The sequence below is a fragment of the Rhinatrema bivittatum genome, chromosome 16 (genome assembly GCF_901001135.1).
Source record: "Rhinatrema bivittatum chromosome 16, aRhiBiv1.1, whole genome shotgun sequence".
In the NCBI taxonomy this organism is placed as follows: domain Eukaryota; kingdom Metazoa; phylum Chordata; class Amphibia; order Gymnophiona; family Rhinatrematidae; genus Rhinatrema; species Rhinatrema bivittatum.
In genome coordinates this window covers 39,191,558-39,205,572 of record NC_042630.1, presented here as the reverse complement: position 1 = coordinate 39,205,572, position 14,015 = coordinate 39,191,558, and the positions used below count along the sequence as shown (strand labels likewise).

The window sequence follows — 14,015 nt, the reverse complement described above, 5'->3', positions numbered from 1 at the left end:
CCTTGGTTCAATTCTCTAGTCACCTTATTGAAGAAATCGGTCAGATTTGTCTGACCCAAGTCTCCCTCTGGTAAATGCGTGCTGCTTTGGATCCTGATGCAAGTTCCTTCCCTTCAGGAGTCTCCATTAATTGACCCACCGCCTCCCTCGTGCCCCTTTTAAGAAGCGGGATGACATCTGCCCTTCTCCGGAATCGCTCACGTCTCCAGAAATCTATTCGCTAGATCCTTCAGCCAACCCACCAGAACCTGAGACCTCTTAATATCCTAGAATGTCTCCCATCCCACCGCACAGCTCTGGCTACTTGTAGTTTCCCTAATTCCATGCCAACAGTCTGTTCTGTAAACGGTGCAGCATCTGCCCTTACTGCCATGCGTCTACCTCTCCATCTATCTGTGATCCTCGTCCAGGCATTTCTTTTCTCCTCTCAGATTCCTACCTCTGTCCTTCCTCATTTCACTGATGAACCTAGTAAAAAAAAAAAAAAAAAGGCTTTTTGCCTCGCGTTCCGGTCTTGGCTGTCCGTCCTGCCGCATTCACCATCCTGACCACCTTCCCTGCTACTCTTAGCTCTTCCAGGTATGTTTTCTGAGATCCCTGCTCATCTGCTAGAAATCTGCTCGGTGCCATTCCGCTAGTTGCCCTGTGGAGATCCATCATTAAACACAATTTTTGCAAAAAAAAAAAAAGAAAAACCAAAACAGGGAGCCTGAATGAATGTCCAGCCACGACGTCTGCATCCCTTGCAAAGCAGAAGGAAAAAACTCTATTTCGTCCCGTAAAATGGACACATTGCGACGTGCCTGTGGAACCAACCATTTCAAAAGAAATCTTCTCTTGATTCCTTGTTTGAGCAGCAGCGATGTGGTCGCTCAAGCCTGTCTGGCTCGTTCTTTTCATCTGAGCAGACTCGAGCGTCGTAATAACACAGTAAATGACGACAGATAACATAGAAACCTAGCAATGACGGCAGAAGAAAACCATACGGCCCATCCAGTCCGCCCAGCAAGCTTTCACACTTATTTTTCTCATACTTATCTGTTACTCTTGGCCCTTATTAGTAACTTTTTGATTCTAGTTACCTTCCACCCCTGCAAAGCACAGAGAAGAAGGAACACTTAAGTTCAGCGCCTTAGACCACTCGGCCATGAAGGCAACTGATAAAGACCAAAATGGCCCATGCGATCTATCCAGTTGCGATTCATCCAGTTTGGGTTGATGCAGATACGACCCTTATGCAACCCTGATCACCAACTCCCCTCTCCCCCCACCGTGCTCTCAGCCTTTTTCCCATTGTTGCCCGTCCACGCATGCCACGGAATTTGCCACGGTAATGGCCTCCGATTCCTCTGCTAGTAGGCCATTTCAGGCCTTGCTGTCTTCGCCTTTGCTTCTTACCAAACCAGTATGTAAGCCAACACCCGGGCCCCCCTTCTCTGTCTTATTGCCAAGTTTTGTGATAATCCCCCACACCCACCCTGATTAGTGATGCCTGGAGGGGGGGCAGTAAATAGAGATCCAGGCTGTTTGGGTTGTAATCATGGTCCCTCTGTGTGGATCGCCCCAGTCTTCTTGGAGGTGTTGTGCCCCTGCTGTTCAAGGCTATAACCGCCGCTTTCTTTAAGTTACACCAGTGCCTTTTTTTTTGAGGTCTGATGCAATCATGTCCTTGCCGTTTAGGGTTGTAGTAGCTGCTCCGTGCGGGTTACCCCTGGTGAGGTGCATGCTGGGACAGGGCTTGCACTGGTGCGACACCTGCTGGGATGGGTGGTGGTGCTAGTGAGGAGCATGCTGGGTCCGCGCTCGCCCATGAAAAGTGCAAGCTGAGACGAGAGTTTGGTGAGGTGCATGCTGGGATGCTGGTTCTGCTGGTGAGGGGCATGCTGGGTCAGGGTTTGCTCTGGCGAGATGCATGCCGGGATCATGCTTGCTCTTTTGCTTTGGCGATTAACGGTTTTAGGCTGTCGGATTCTTCATCTCTCTGCTCGATACCGTGAAACTGATGCCACGGCAGGCGTCCATAGAGGTCATCACTGCATGCGTTGTAGCAGAAGGAAATTCTCCTCCTAGCTCATGCCTTGCCGGAAGACTCTGCTGGGCCCCCTCCTCCCTGGTTCAGGTATTTCTGCACCGCACCTGTAAGGTTTTTGCTTCTTGACAGGGGCTTAACAGTGTGTTAGTCATGCCGTTCAAAACCACCCTGGGTGGAGCCACTTCACCCCTCCTCCCAGGCTTAAAAGCAAATACAGGAAGCAACTTAAAAAAAAATATGAACCCAAAAGAGGCACAGCAAGGAGACAGGTGAGCAGAGGGAGTGAGGGGAGGGGAGGGGAGAGTGACAGCGCAGCAGGGGCTTAAAGGTTTGGGACTACGACCTCAGGGAAGTTCTGTCCCCAGCCTTTTTATAGGGAGAGGGATAATTCCTGGGTTATAGAGTGAGCGGCATCGGCAGTCTGTCCCCAGGCATTACCCCCAGCAACTGCAGCACTACCACACTCGTCTGGCATCCGCTTCCTGCCCCTGTGTTGCTAAAATGTGCGGGATTTGAATGGATTCCTTTTAATTTGCCTAAGCTCGGGCCCAGTCACTGCCTGGCGGGGGTATTCGGCTGGCTCTGGATGGCAGGTTTCGCTTGCTAGAAATCTCCCTCCTGTGGTATAAGTAAGATGTACAGATCTGTCCCTGACCCAGGAAGCGCGCAGTGTGTTAGCCACTGACTTGCCTTCTGTCTGATGACGTCCACTCCGGGGTGGCGGTAGGGGAGGAGATTTCACGCTCTCTCTGCAGTAACAGAGTTGGAGGGAAGGAGGAATTTTATCCTCCAAACTGCACAGGCCTGAGCTTGGGAGTCACAGCTCGGTCATGCGGGGAGCAAGACGAGAGCAGTGGTGTGGATTGTTATTAATGTTGTTAATCACTGTTGGGTCTGTGGCTCACAGCAGTTGTTGGTTGGTTCCAGCGCTCCAGGCGGGGGAGCCATGCCTCCAGTGCCTCCCCACAACTTCTCCTGGGTGACGCCGCGGCTGGCGGGGATGGCCATGCCGAGGCTGCCGGCCCACTACCAGTACCTGCACCAGAACGGCATCCGCCACCTGGTGAGCCTGTGCGAGGGGAAGCCCCCTTACCACGACACCTGCCCCGGCGTCCGGCTGCACCACATCCGCATCGCGGACTTCTGCCCCCCCAGCCTCCAGCAGATCGAACGCTTCCTGCAGATCGTGGAGGACGCCAGCGCCAAGGCAGAGGTGCGTGCGGAAGTGAATGAGTAGTTTTTGCATTCATAGGGCGGGGGGGGGCGGAAACGGATCCACCTGGGATGGTTCGGGGAGAGAGGATCCTGCCTGGAGTTAAGAGGATGGACTGGGTGACTCCTCAGAGTCCTCTCCAGCTCCGCCTGCACCTGCGAGGCAAAGGAAGGTTATAAATAAATAAATAAATAAATATGAATGTGTGTGAAGATGTGATCAGGCTCTGGGTATTGGGGGGGGGGGGGGGGGAGAGAGAAATAGTGACTCTGGGCTTTTAAGACGATCGCCCTACATGTGGGTTGGGAAGGAATATTTTGGAGCATTGTGAGACCGGTTTCAATAGCACAGGGGTTTGTTTGGGCAGGTTTTGACTCCCCCCCCCCCCCTTGGGTTACCGGGAAGAGAGGAGATGTGCAATTAAATGAAGTTTGGCCTTCGTGGTCCTTGCGTCCTCTTTTTAACCTAAAACAAACAGAACTGTGAGAAAAGGCATCCGTCCCGCAGCCTCTGGGGTGGGTGGCTTGGGCTAGGTGCAAGCTTCTGTGGGCATCGGGCTCGGTATTTTCCCTGGCCTGACGGTGAGGCAGCAGGAGGCGAGGTGACCTGGCCAGGGTCACCCGGCAGTCTCCTGAATCCCCGATGCGATGCTGCCAAGCGGCAGTGCTGGCAGCTGGGGCTCCCGGCTCCGGTTATCCCCACCCCCCATCCCGAAGATGACAAGTTCCTAATCCCTGCTGAGGAGGAGGAGGCATCGAGACGGAGAGATCCTCAGGATTACAAAGACGCAGGATCTCAGACTCTCTGCCTCACGCCCTGGCAACCGTTGCCAGCGATAGAGCAGCCCAGGCGTGAGGGGGAAAAGGTTAGCGGGAGCCTCGGAGTCCTGACTGGGTGCTGTGCAGGGAAATTACATAGCGTGGTCCCTGTGCCAAAGAGCTTACATTCTCAATGTTACCTAATTACAGCACTGAGAGACAAAGTGAGTAGCCAAAGGTCACACAGAGAGTCTGGAAGAGCAGGGTTTAAAGCTCAGGCACAGGGAGATTAATTAGGATTTCACTTCCGCTGTTTCATTGGTGGCTCGAGGTGAGTTTTCCCCATTCCTCCAGGGGCTTACGGTCTACGTTTGGACCCGAGGCAATGGAGGGGGAAGTGACTTGCCCACGAGGAGCAGCGGTGGGATTTGAACCCTGGTTCTCAGGAACCCATCTGCTCTAACCGCTAGACCCCCTGCTCCAGTCCCCAGTCCCCCGGCTCACGCACAGAGTCCACAGCAGAGCAGGGATTAGAACTGAAGTGCCAGGGCATAGGCTCGTCCCAAGGCCACACGGAGCTGGGATTAGCTCTCCTCGGCTGGCTTGAGACGCAGCCTGGCTTGTTGTCTCCTCCTCCATGTGAGGTGTTGCTTCATGTGGCAGGAGCAAGGCAGTGCCTCCCTATAAGAAGATGAGACTGGAGAGCCGCAGGGTTTTTTTCTTGAGAGGGATGGCTATTTTTCCTTTTTTCGATTTTTGACACGGCCTTTTCCTCCTGCTTCCAGCGCAGTCTGGACCAGGGCTGGGATCCGGCACCAGGAGCCATCGGTCATTACCGCTACCTGGGGAATTTCTCCTGGACCAGGGGCTCCTCCCAGAACCCTGCACTGGAGGGCTCTGAATCCGGCCACCAGGTGTCACCCTCGAGTCACAGGCTCCCTCCTCCTCCGCCTCCCCAGCCCCAGCTACCTGGGGTAGGATAGGCAGAAAGGTTCATTGAAAAGCCAAGCCCCATGAGTCGGGGAGGGGGGGGGAATTACCATAAACACGGAGGGTGGCTCCTCGCTGTGAGCTGCGTGTGGGGCACAAACTGTAACTGCACTATGAGCTGTAACCACAAAATGACCTCCCTCCTCCCTATGCTTTCCGCAGGGTGTGGGCGTCCACTGCCTGCACGGCTACGGCAGGTCCGGCACCATGCTCGCCTGCTACCTGGTGAAAGCCCAGAAAATTACCGGTGTGGACGCCATCCAGGAGATCCGACGGCTGCGGCCAGGCTCCATCGAAACGTCGGAGCAGGAAAAAGCCATCATCCAGTTCCACCACCACATCAAGGGACGCTGAGGCGCGATGCCTCACTTTCACCCTGAGACTGTGGGGATAAGTTCTCCCCGGCTCAGCGCCCTGATGAGGGCAGTCTTTTTTCCCTCCTGCCTTACCCAAAGAGTTCCTTATTATTCTTAGAGAACGCATGGTGCTCCTGTGCTGTTTGTCATGACTTTCATTCCACAGAGAGGACACAGTAATGGTATGCGTGCAGAATAAACCTTATTTGGCTTTATTATTTCTGCGCCTGACTTTTGTGAGGACTCGCAGAGCCCTTGAACGGTTTTCTGGCAGAAGCTGGAAATATGATGGTTAATTATGTTGTGGATTCACTTGCAATAAAAAATTAATTACAAAAAAAAAAAAAAAGCTGGAAATATGACAGTTTCGGAGCTCCCATCTCTCAAACCCCATCAAACAAAGTGAAATAACGTGGAACAGTAAGTTTAGTTTATACCTCAACATTTGAGTTTGGTTCAATGTAGGAATAAGTGAGGTTAAAAAAAAAAAAATGTAACAAAACACTGGGTTTTAGCTCTTTTCTGATGGCTGGGGCTGGTCCGAGCTTCCTGGGGCGAGTGCTCCTCGTTGTGTAGGGTAACCCCATAGCTCTCTACAGTCAGAGACCCCTTTAGGGTAGTTTTCAGCCGCTGAGGCAGATTGTATATATATAAATTATATATAAATACCACTACCACTTACCATGCCTGTAGCACTGCTCGATGTACACAGCGCTGTACAAATACATAGATGAGACGGTCCCTACCTCTTAGAGCTTACAGTCTAGTCAAGACAGGCAAACAGGCCAAATAAGCGACTTAGGAAGTTCCATTTATTAGGGAAAAGGTTAAAGCCAGCCAGGGGTATGATCAGGAGAACCAGGGCTTAAGATTTTAAGAGCAGCCTGCGAAAGGTGAGTTCGTAGGCTGGATTTGAATGAGGTCAGCGTGGTAGCACCGACGCCATGACCCTGCTGCAGGCACCCGGCGCGCCGCGGCGGGAAGCTTGGAGTTGGGGGGTGGGGGGCCTGGAAAAGAGCGACGTGCCCAGTGAGCGGAGTTCATGACTGGGGTAGGGAGGAGGGTGGCAGACTGAAGGCACTTGTAGGGCAAGTAAAAGAAGCTTGGGATGGATAGGGAGCCAATGTAGTGGCTTAAAAGAGGGGTTATAGGGGTGTAGCAACTCAGGCGGAAAGTAAGTCGCACAGATGAATTTAGAATATATTGAAGTGGAGGGAGAGGGCTCGGTGGGAGAGCCATGAGGAGCAGGTTGCAGGAAGGGGCTGGTGATGAGAGTGTAGGTAAGGGTTTTAGCAGAAACATATGGGGCGCTGCGGGATCAAAGCAAGTGGCCGTCGAGTCCATTATCCTGCCTCCGAAAGTGGCCAGTCCGGCATCGCTAAGGAAGTACCCAGCGCATCCCAAAGAGTAAATCCATGTCTTCTTGTCCACTCCTAGGATTAAGCGGAGGCATTTTCCCCAAGTCTGCCTGCTTAATAATTGTTTATAGACTTTTCTTCCCTGAAATTGCCCAAATCGCTTTTAAGCTAGAAGCCTAGACCATATCTTCCGGCAATAAACTCCGTTGCTTAGATGTGTGTTGAGTGAAAAAAAAAACTTTCTACCATTTTTTTTTTTTTTAAATCTGCCAGCAGTTTCATGGAGTGTCCCCCTAGCCTTGTGTTATTTGCAAAAATAAATAACCGTTGCCTGTTTACCTGTTCCACCCCACTTGTGGTCTTATAAAGTGACTGTAAAGAAGCATTGAAAAAGTCAGCCAGAGTCGCTGCGGAGCTTCCCTAAGTTCCCTTAATACCCTCAGATGTGTCTCGGCTGGCCCCATGGCTTCATCTGCTTCTAGTTTTGCTAGCGCCTTGCGAACAGATCTCTGAAAATTGCTTTAAGCTCTACCTCACTTCCGTTCTTGTTTGTGGAAGCCTTCTGTGGTCCTTCTGCAAGCCCTTCCTCCGTGAACACTGAGCAGAAGGATTTTTTACGCAGTTCTGCTTTCTCCTTGCAACCTCTGCATATTCCCCCCTTAACCTTCGAATCTTACACTCCTATTTTTTTGCACTTCCTGATGTCACTAAAACATCTAAAAAAAAATGTTTATCCCCTGCCTTTTACCATATTTGCTATTTTTTTCTTCCTTGTGCATCTTTGCTCCTCCTGACTGCTTTCCCAGCTCCTCTTACCTTTCCCAGATACTGTCGCCTGCCTTCCTCTTTCTGCGATCTCTTGTGGTTTATGAACGCTAAGCTCTTCTCCTTTAACTTTTCAACCACTTCTTTAGAAAACCATGGCGACCTCTGTTTCCTCTTCCCGTTGTTTATTTTCCTAAGAAAAAGGTTAGTTGCAATATCTCCTCTTGGTTTTAGCCACAACTCTTCTGCTTCCCCTAGTTTATTCCATCCAGTTAATACCTCCCCCCATCTTAGCAAAATGAGGGCCCTATTTACTGAGCAGTTTTCCGGTGGGCACACAGGGGGAGAAAACCTTAGAAAACCAGGCCTCTTAAGTTTCCTGGAGTCCAGGAGCTCTCGCCTTTGAATGATCCACCCCTTGCCTGCGCTCTAATACTGAGTCACGCCATCCGGTGATCCCCCCCACCATGACGTCAGAAACGCCCTTCCCCATTTGTAAGCCCCAGGTCCAGTACTGTTCCCCTCACACGGCCAGGACTGTTATCCGGAACAGATCTTTCCTGCTGAAAATCCGGGGTCTCCCTGCTTTTAAACGACGCTATAACAGGATGTCCCAGTCAACATCCGGCACCCCTAGCACTAGCACCTTCCCCTTTCATAGCAATTTTGAAAATATCTTCAATTAAATCTCTGCTCGTTTCTTCCTCCTGCGAAGGAGGTCTGTGTGTCGCACCAATGCAAGTGGATGTTTCTTTCACTCGTTCCAGATTAGCTCTCAGTGCCTCCTCCTTACCTCATAAGCCCTGCAGTTCTGCTGAGTTAATCTTGGTTTTGAAATACAGCACCTCTCCTCCTTTTCTTCATACCCTGCCCTTTCTGACTAGATTATAGTTTGATAAACTACATCTCCGGCACGGTTGTCTGTGTACCACATCTCCGAGACTCTTCCGTGACTGCCTGTGGTTCTGGGACTTTATAAGCATTAGTGCACATGGCTTCCCAGATGTTGGCCTTTTTTCCAATTTCTCTGTAAGGGTTCAGTGTTTTACTTACCTTAGGGCTTTGTCCACCCATTCCAGGTGATCCTAGTTTAAATCCCTCCTCAGTAGGTTTGCCAGTCTGCGATGTAAGACGCTGAAGCCCTCTCCGAGAGGAGGACCCCAGCTGTTCTCGGCAGTCCTTGATACAATATCCCATGGCCCAGGAATCCAAAACGCTCTCATGAATGCCATCTGTGCATCCACTCCTGCATCTCTAGGATATCCTTAATCGGCAGGACTGAGGGGAATACCAAGTGTGCACTTATCTGGCTCACTTTCTCTCCCAGATCCATGAGGTCACATTGATACGTTCTGTGCAGTACCCAGCAGTATCATTTGTGCCATCGTGGATGAGAAGCTGTCACGGTTTCACCTGATGTGCCAAGGTTCAGCCTGCTGTGCAGCTTTCCCTCCTCCAGGAGTCCTCAACAAGCCTTGCTCACTACCTTGGTAGTTACCTCCTCACTGATCCTACTACACCGAGCCTCAGGCCTACTGAACCCAGCCTGCTCAATGCAACAGTCACTGGCTCTCTGACCTGGCCACTCTTACCTTGCTAACCTTGCCTAGCCTTGTAGCCTCCAGGCCCTCTGCCTTGCCAAGCCTTCTGACCTCTGGGCCTTCTGCCTTGCCTAACTTTGGCCCTTGTGTCTTACCTAAGCCTGTGGCCTTCTGTCTTGTCCAGCAGCCTCCAGGCCCTCTCTGTTTTCTGTTCTGTCTTGTCCTTGCCCTGCCTCGTGCCCTGTTGGGTTTTCTTGTTCCTGGATACTGTCTACTCCAGTCCTGTCCTTGCCCTGCCCAGGCCAGTTCAGTCTATTTCCCAGGCCTTGCCCTGTCTTTTGCCTCCGATCGAGTCCCAGCCCTCAGTCAGTACCCGTATCCAGTTCCCAGCCTGTGCCTGCCCTCAGCTTTCAGCCTGGTCCAGCTTGCCTTGCCTTGCCTTGTTTAGCCTTTGCCTGACCTCAGCTCCCAGTCAGTGCCCTGATCTTCTATAGAAGACAAGTCCTACCGGCCCCCAGAACCCAAGGGCTCAGCCTATAGGGGAGGGGGTTTGTTAGGCAGAAGACCAGCTCCAGTCCTGTACTGCCTCTGTGGGTGCTCCCTGGCTCCAGCCAGCCAGTCCATGACAGAAACAGAGGATAGGTATCAGAGCAGGTAGGATCTAGGGAGGGTTTTTGAGACCTGGTGGGATCACAGCCTATAGTTTGTCAGATGGGCATAGTAGTCTTGCTTGGTGAGTCTGGAATCGCAGACCGGAAGGCGGTCAGCGTGAATTTGAAATGTATGAAGTCGGCATGGGATTTCAGCCAGTGGTGAGCCGAGGCTGAAGCTGGGTACATGGGGAAGAGCAAAAGCAACCAAAACAAAAGAAACTACAACACGGAGACAATGAGGAGGATGCAGGGGGCAATAGCCTGGAGTTTCCGAAATGTGCTGGTGGTCACTGAACAAGGCTGTAGGGGAGTCGGTTAAGTATGAAAGTTATCAGATGATGGTCAGAGTGGAGAAGAAATGAGGTGGAGTTGGAGAAGAACTGAGGTGGAGTTTGAGAGAGAGAGAGAAAGCTATTGGAAGAAAGGGCTTGGGCCAGAGTAATGATTAAGGACGGTGGAGGTCAAGTGAGATGAAAGCAAGGAGCTTTGAGGCATAAGACTCGGAGGGGTTTGGCATAGAATTTAAATTCCCCAAGGTTGATGGAATGGGAAGATGGGTCAAGGAAGAAGAAACGCCAGTAGCTGAAATAGGAGAGGAAGAAGGGCGAGGAGTGGAGGGGGGGGGGGCACTTAGGGGTAGAGAAATGACAGCTACCTGGAGAAACATCTGACCTGAGGTACCGGGTATGGTACGCGCCTTCTGCGGAGGCGCTGAAAGGAGCACGGGGATCAGCAGCCCAAAGCCAGGTGGTTTGTGGCAGATTCAGCAGTAAATACAGGAATATACATCCATAAACGTTCCTGTATTAGGCACTTTTTAGGGGGTCACGGTGGGGCGGGGAGTCTTCCTCACAGAGGGCTGCTGGTAGTGCAGGATGCCTGGGAATTGCCCCCCCCGCAGAGGCGACACAGATACAGGGATAAGAGCAAGAGGGCGGGAACTTAGCGGAGCCTGAGCAGGGTCTGCGGTGACTCGGGGGGGCCGGGGGCACCTGCTGGACTGCGCACATTAGAATCATTGACCTATTAAGGCTGGCTTTCATTTTATTGGGCACGGCAGGACGGAGCATACTGGGATTGGAACCCAGGATGCCCAGCTCTGCCCGGCACAGCCCAAACCTGCTTTCTCCCCTCTCCTGGCTGAAAACGTGGAAGGGCTGGCAGCCATAAATTTACTGCCGTCCCAAATCAAGCAGCGTCCTAATGCGCCGTGGGAATTATAAGCACTTCCAAAACAGTATGTGCAGCCACCTCTGGGGTGCAAGGCTCTGCAGCTCATTTAGTAACTGGACACCTTAAAAGTGATCTTGGTTAGGGTTGGAAAGGACGAGGGATTAAATTAAGGATGGGTCACGGCCATAATAAAAAGGGGCATTGTGTCCAATGCCTGCAGGGCTAAAAGCCAAACTAGTTACTAAAACCTATGAAAGAAGAACAAGAAGAGCTGAAATGGGACCCATCAACAAAGCAGCAGACAGAGGTTGAGTTGAGGAGTGGGGAAGATGAAAGTCTGAGAAAGAAAGTGATAATTCTCCTTTCACAGTAATATAAGAGCCGCGAGAGCCAGCAGTAGGGCCCGGGCGGTCCGCACTGCATGTACCGCTTCTGCTCCAGCAGAGAACCACCTGTAGGGGGCTGCGGGTGCCAATCCAGACACCAGCCTTGCTTGGACAGAGAAAAAGTATATCTCAGAGGGGTCTGCGGAGTGATATTTGGTTACAGGTCAACAGACAGATGAGAGAGAGTCCCAGATGTCTTGGGCGGCACTGGCCCGGTTAGGAAAAAAACTTCCCAGTGCACCTTGATGTGTCGCCTGCACGTATGATAACCTATGACCTCCAGCAGGAGGCTCTCGCTCTCTGGGGGAACGAGATCGTAGCCAAACCAAGAAGTAGGCGAGACTTTATTGGGCTAACTTCATGCATTTGTGAGGAGCTTTTCAGAGCTGGGCCCAGAATGGACGGAGTTGCTGTGTTAATCAAACGATCCACTGGGGGGCAGCACAGCATGCGCTTTAATCTCACTCGCACACATGAAACCGGGAGAGGGAGGGCTGAGGGCAGAGGCGTCGCTAAGCGGTGAAAAGGATTTGGGGCTTGTGCCCACCAGCCAGCCTCCCCCTCCCCCTCCCCCCAGATCAGGGCAATAAACTCAGCAATCAGTGCCAGCACCCTGCCTGTCGGGTGGACCGTCTTCATGGAAAGTTGTAGTCATCTGCCCTCAGACTATTCCTTGAGGTTTTCTTGCCACAAATTATTAACAACACAGAGGTGTAAGGCTGGCAGGCATGTCCTGCACCGGAAGAAGCCAAATCCGCCAACGCAATCCCAGCGGGTAAATTCGGCCTGGGAGAGAGGTGCAGGTGAGAGGCCCTGAGCTGGATCCCAGGTCCCACGAGTTACCAGTGTCCAAGTGTCCAGAGTTTGCTGTGGCTGGGCTTCTGTTTGGGTTCTCATTCTCTGCTCCTCTCTCTGTTGTTTTCCTTCTCGCTTGCTCTCTCGGGTGGCCTCCTTCCTTTACTCAATCTTACCTCCTCCTGCAGCACTGGAGATCTGACTACTTCCTCCTCCTCCTCTCTTTTTGCTCCCTTCTCCTCCTCTCTTCCCTTCCTCCCCACGCCCTCCTTTTCCTATCATTCCCCCATTCCTCCTCCCCTTCCTCCCAAATTATTCCCCCCTGGATTCCTTCCTTCCCTCCCTCCACCCAACCCCCAAAAATCCACAGTGCTCTCTCTCTCTTTCTACTCCCATTCTTCATCAAGGGACTTTTTTTTACCTTTACTTCCACCCAGTATCGTCCTTTCCTCCCTCGCCCAATCCCCGGTACCCTCTGCCCTCCCTTTCCCTTTTGTTTCCTTCTCTCTTCCCTCCATTAAGACATCGTCTCACTCCTCCCTAGCTTTTCCTATACCTTTCAGCTTCCTCTCACCTACCCCTTCCCTCCGGGTTCCTCTCTCCTCCACTTCCACTTCCTTTTCCTATTTCTTTAACTCCATATAACTCTCCCCCCCCCCCAAGCTTGAGCGCATCCCTCCCATGACCCAGCCCCAGCCCCACCGGTGGCTTTGGACAGGAACCGTGAGCTCAGGCCTCCAGCACCCGCGCTCTGCTTTCTGGGCAGCTCTTCAAATGTACAGCTTCAGTTCACTTTCACGAATATGGGGAGGGGGAGGGGGTGCAACTGAAGCCTCTGGGGGGGGATGATGGGGGGGGGCATGGAGGGAAGGCCCCTTACTGTGAGCTTCACTCGGGGCATTGATCAGCATTGCAAAGACTGAGGCAGGTCCGGGGGCGTCCGCCTCACACTGCCTGCCCCGGCTGAGGGACGCTGCGGGGGGGGGGGGGCACCATCTCGCCCCTCGCCTCACTCGGCGGATTGCCTTGAGTCGCCCCCCGAGCAGGGCTGTGAGGCTTTTCTCTTCGCATACAGCTGCTGATGCCCTTCTGCTGACTCTGCTGTGCCGTTGTGTCCTGGTTGCCCCCCCCCCCCGAATAATCCCCGCTGTAAACCCCAACGAGCTGCGTCTTGTTATCCCCTGGCCTTGCAGATGGGGCTTCCACTGGGGCTCCTGCTAGCAGTTGTGTCATCCTAGACCTGGGCAGCAGGCGATGATCGGAAGGTAGCAGAAGGCCTGGGTACCTTTGACATAACATTTGACTAAATGACTACCTGTTGGGGACATGATTAACTCATGGGCCTTCTATTTGCTTCTGCCCATACAGGAATTTTGCATACAGCATGCATGTTACATGTTCCAATTACATGGCTCAATTATTTCCGTGCTTGTTCTTGAAAATAAAAATGTGCTAGGCACCCTGCATGTCTTTTACACCTTGATTAAATAGACGGATATAGCAGAAATTCAAAGGTATGGCCTCTCATCAGTGAAGATCAAAGGCTGAGGTCAGGGGCATGAGCTGAGGGCAGCCTCTTCTTGGCCTTTTGGCAGATATTAGGGGACCTGTATAACACCCTGCTACCCAGCCCCCACTGGGGAACCAAATACATTTGATCCCTGTTCAAACAAGGGAAGATAAAACCTCTATACAAAGAGAGAGCCAAAGATATCCTGAATCCAAATCTTGGCTTTTGCAGTCTATAATCAGCATAAGCACATAAATAACATTTTCTGATGCTCTTGTTTAATTACTACCTAATTTATTTATATTACAGAAAGATTTAACCTTCACAGTAGACACCCAGTGAAACATGTCCGTATTAGCCCCAAAGAAAAGAAGAGGGATGCACTCCAGTTGTCTTATAATGTAATTAGAGGGTGCTTGGGGAAACCTTCAGGTCCTGGGGGTTCTGATGATTAAGCTTTTATTTTCCTAGTGAATGTTATTCTT

At 51.8% G+C, this 14,015-nt stretch overlaps 1 protein-coding gene across 7 annotated transcripts in view; it reads left to right on the top strand.

Moving 5' to 3' along the window:
* The window catches only part of DUSP23 (dual specificity phosphatase 23), a 79,606-nt gene extending 74,042 nt beyond the window's left edge, over window positions 1-5,564 (top strand). For 5 of the 7 annotated variants that reach the window (XM_029580537.1, XM_029580536.1, XM_029580535.1 and 2 more), the window contains 2 exons: window positions 2,960-3,245; window positions 5,156-5,564. In XM_029580537.1, the coding sequence (XP_029436397.1) occupies window positions 2,979-3,245; window positions 5,156-5,347 (459 nt within the window). In that variant the 5' untranslated portion in view covers window positions 2,960-2,978 and the 3' untranslated portion in view covers window positions 5,348-5,564. Of the gene's footprint in view, window positions 1-1,095; window positions 2,120-2,167; window positions 2,302-2,959; window positions 3,246-5,155 lie in introns of those variants that run through there. The other 2 variants (XM_029580538.1, XM_029580531.1) reach the window with 2 other exon arrangements.
* The last annotated feature ends 8,451 nt before the right edge of the window (window positions 5,565-14,015 follow it).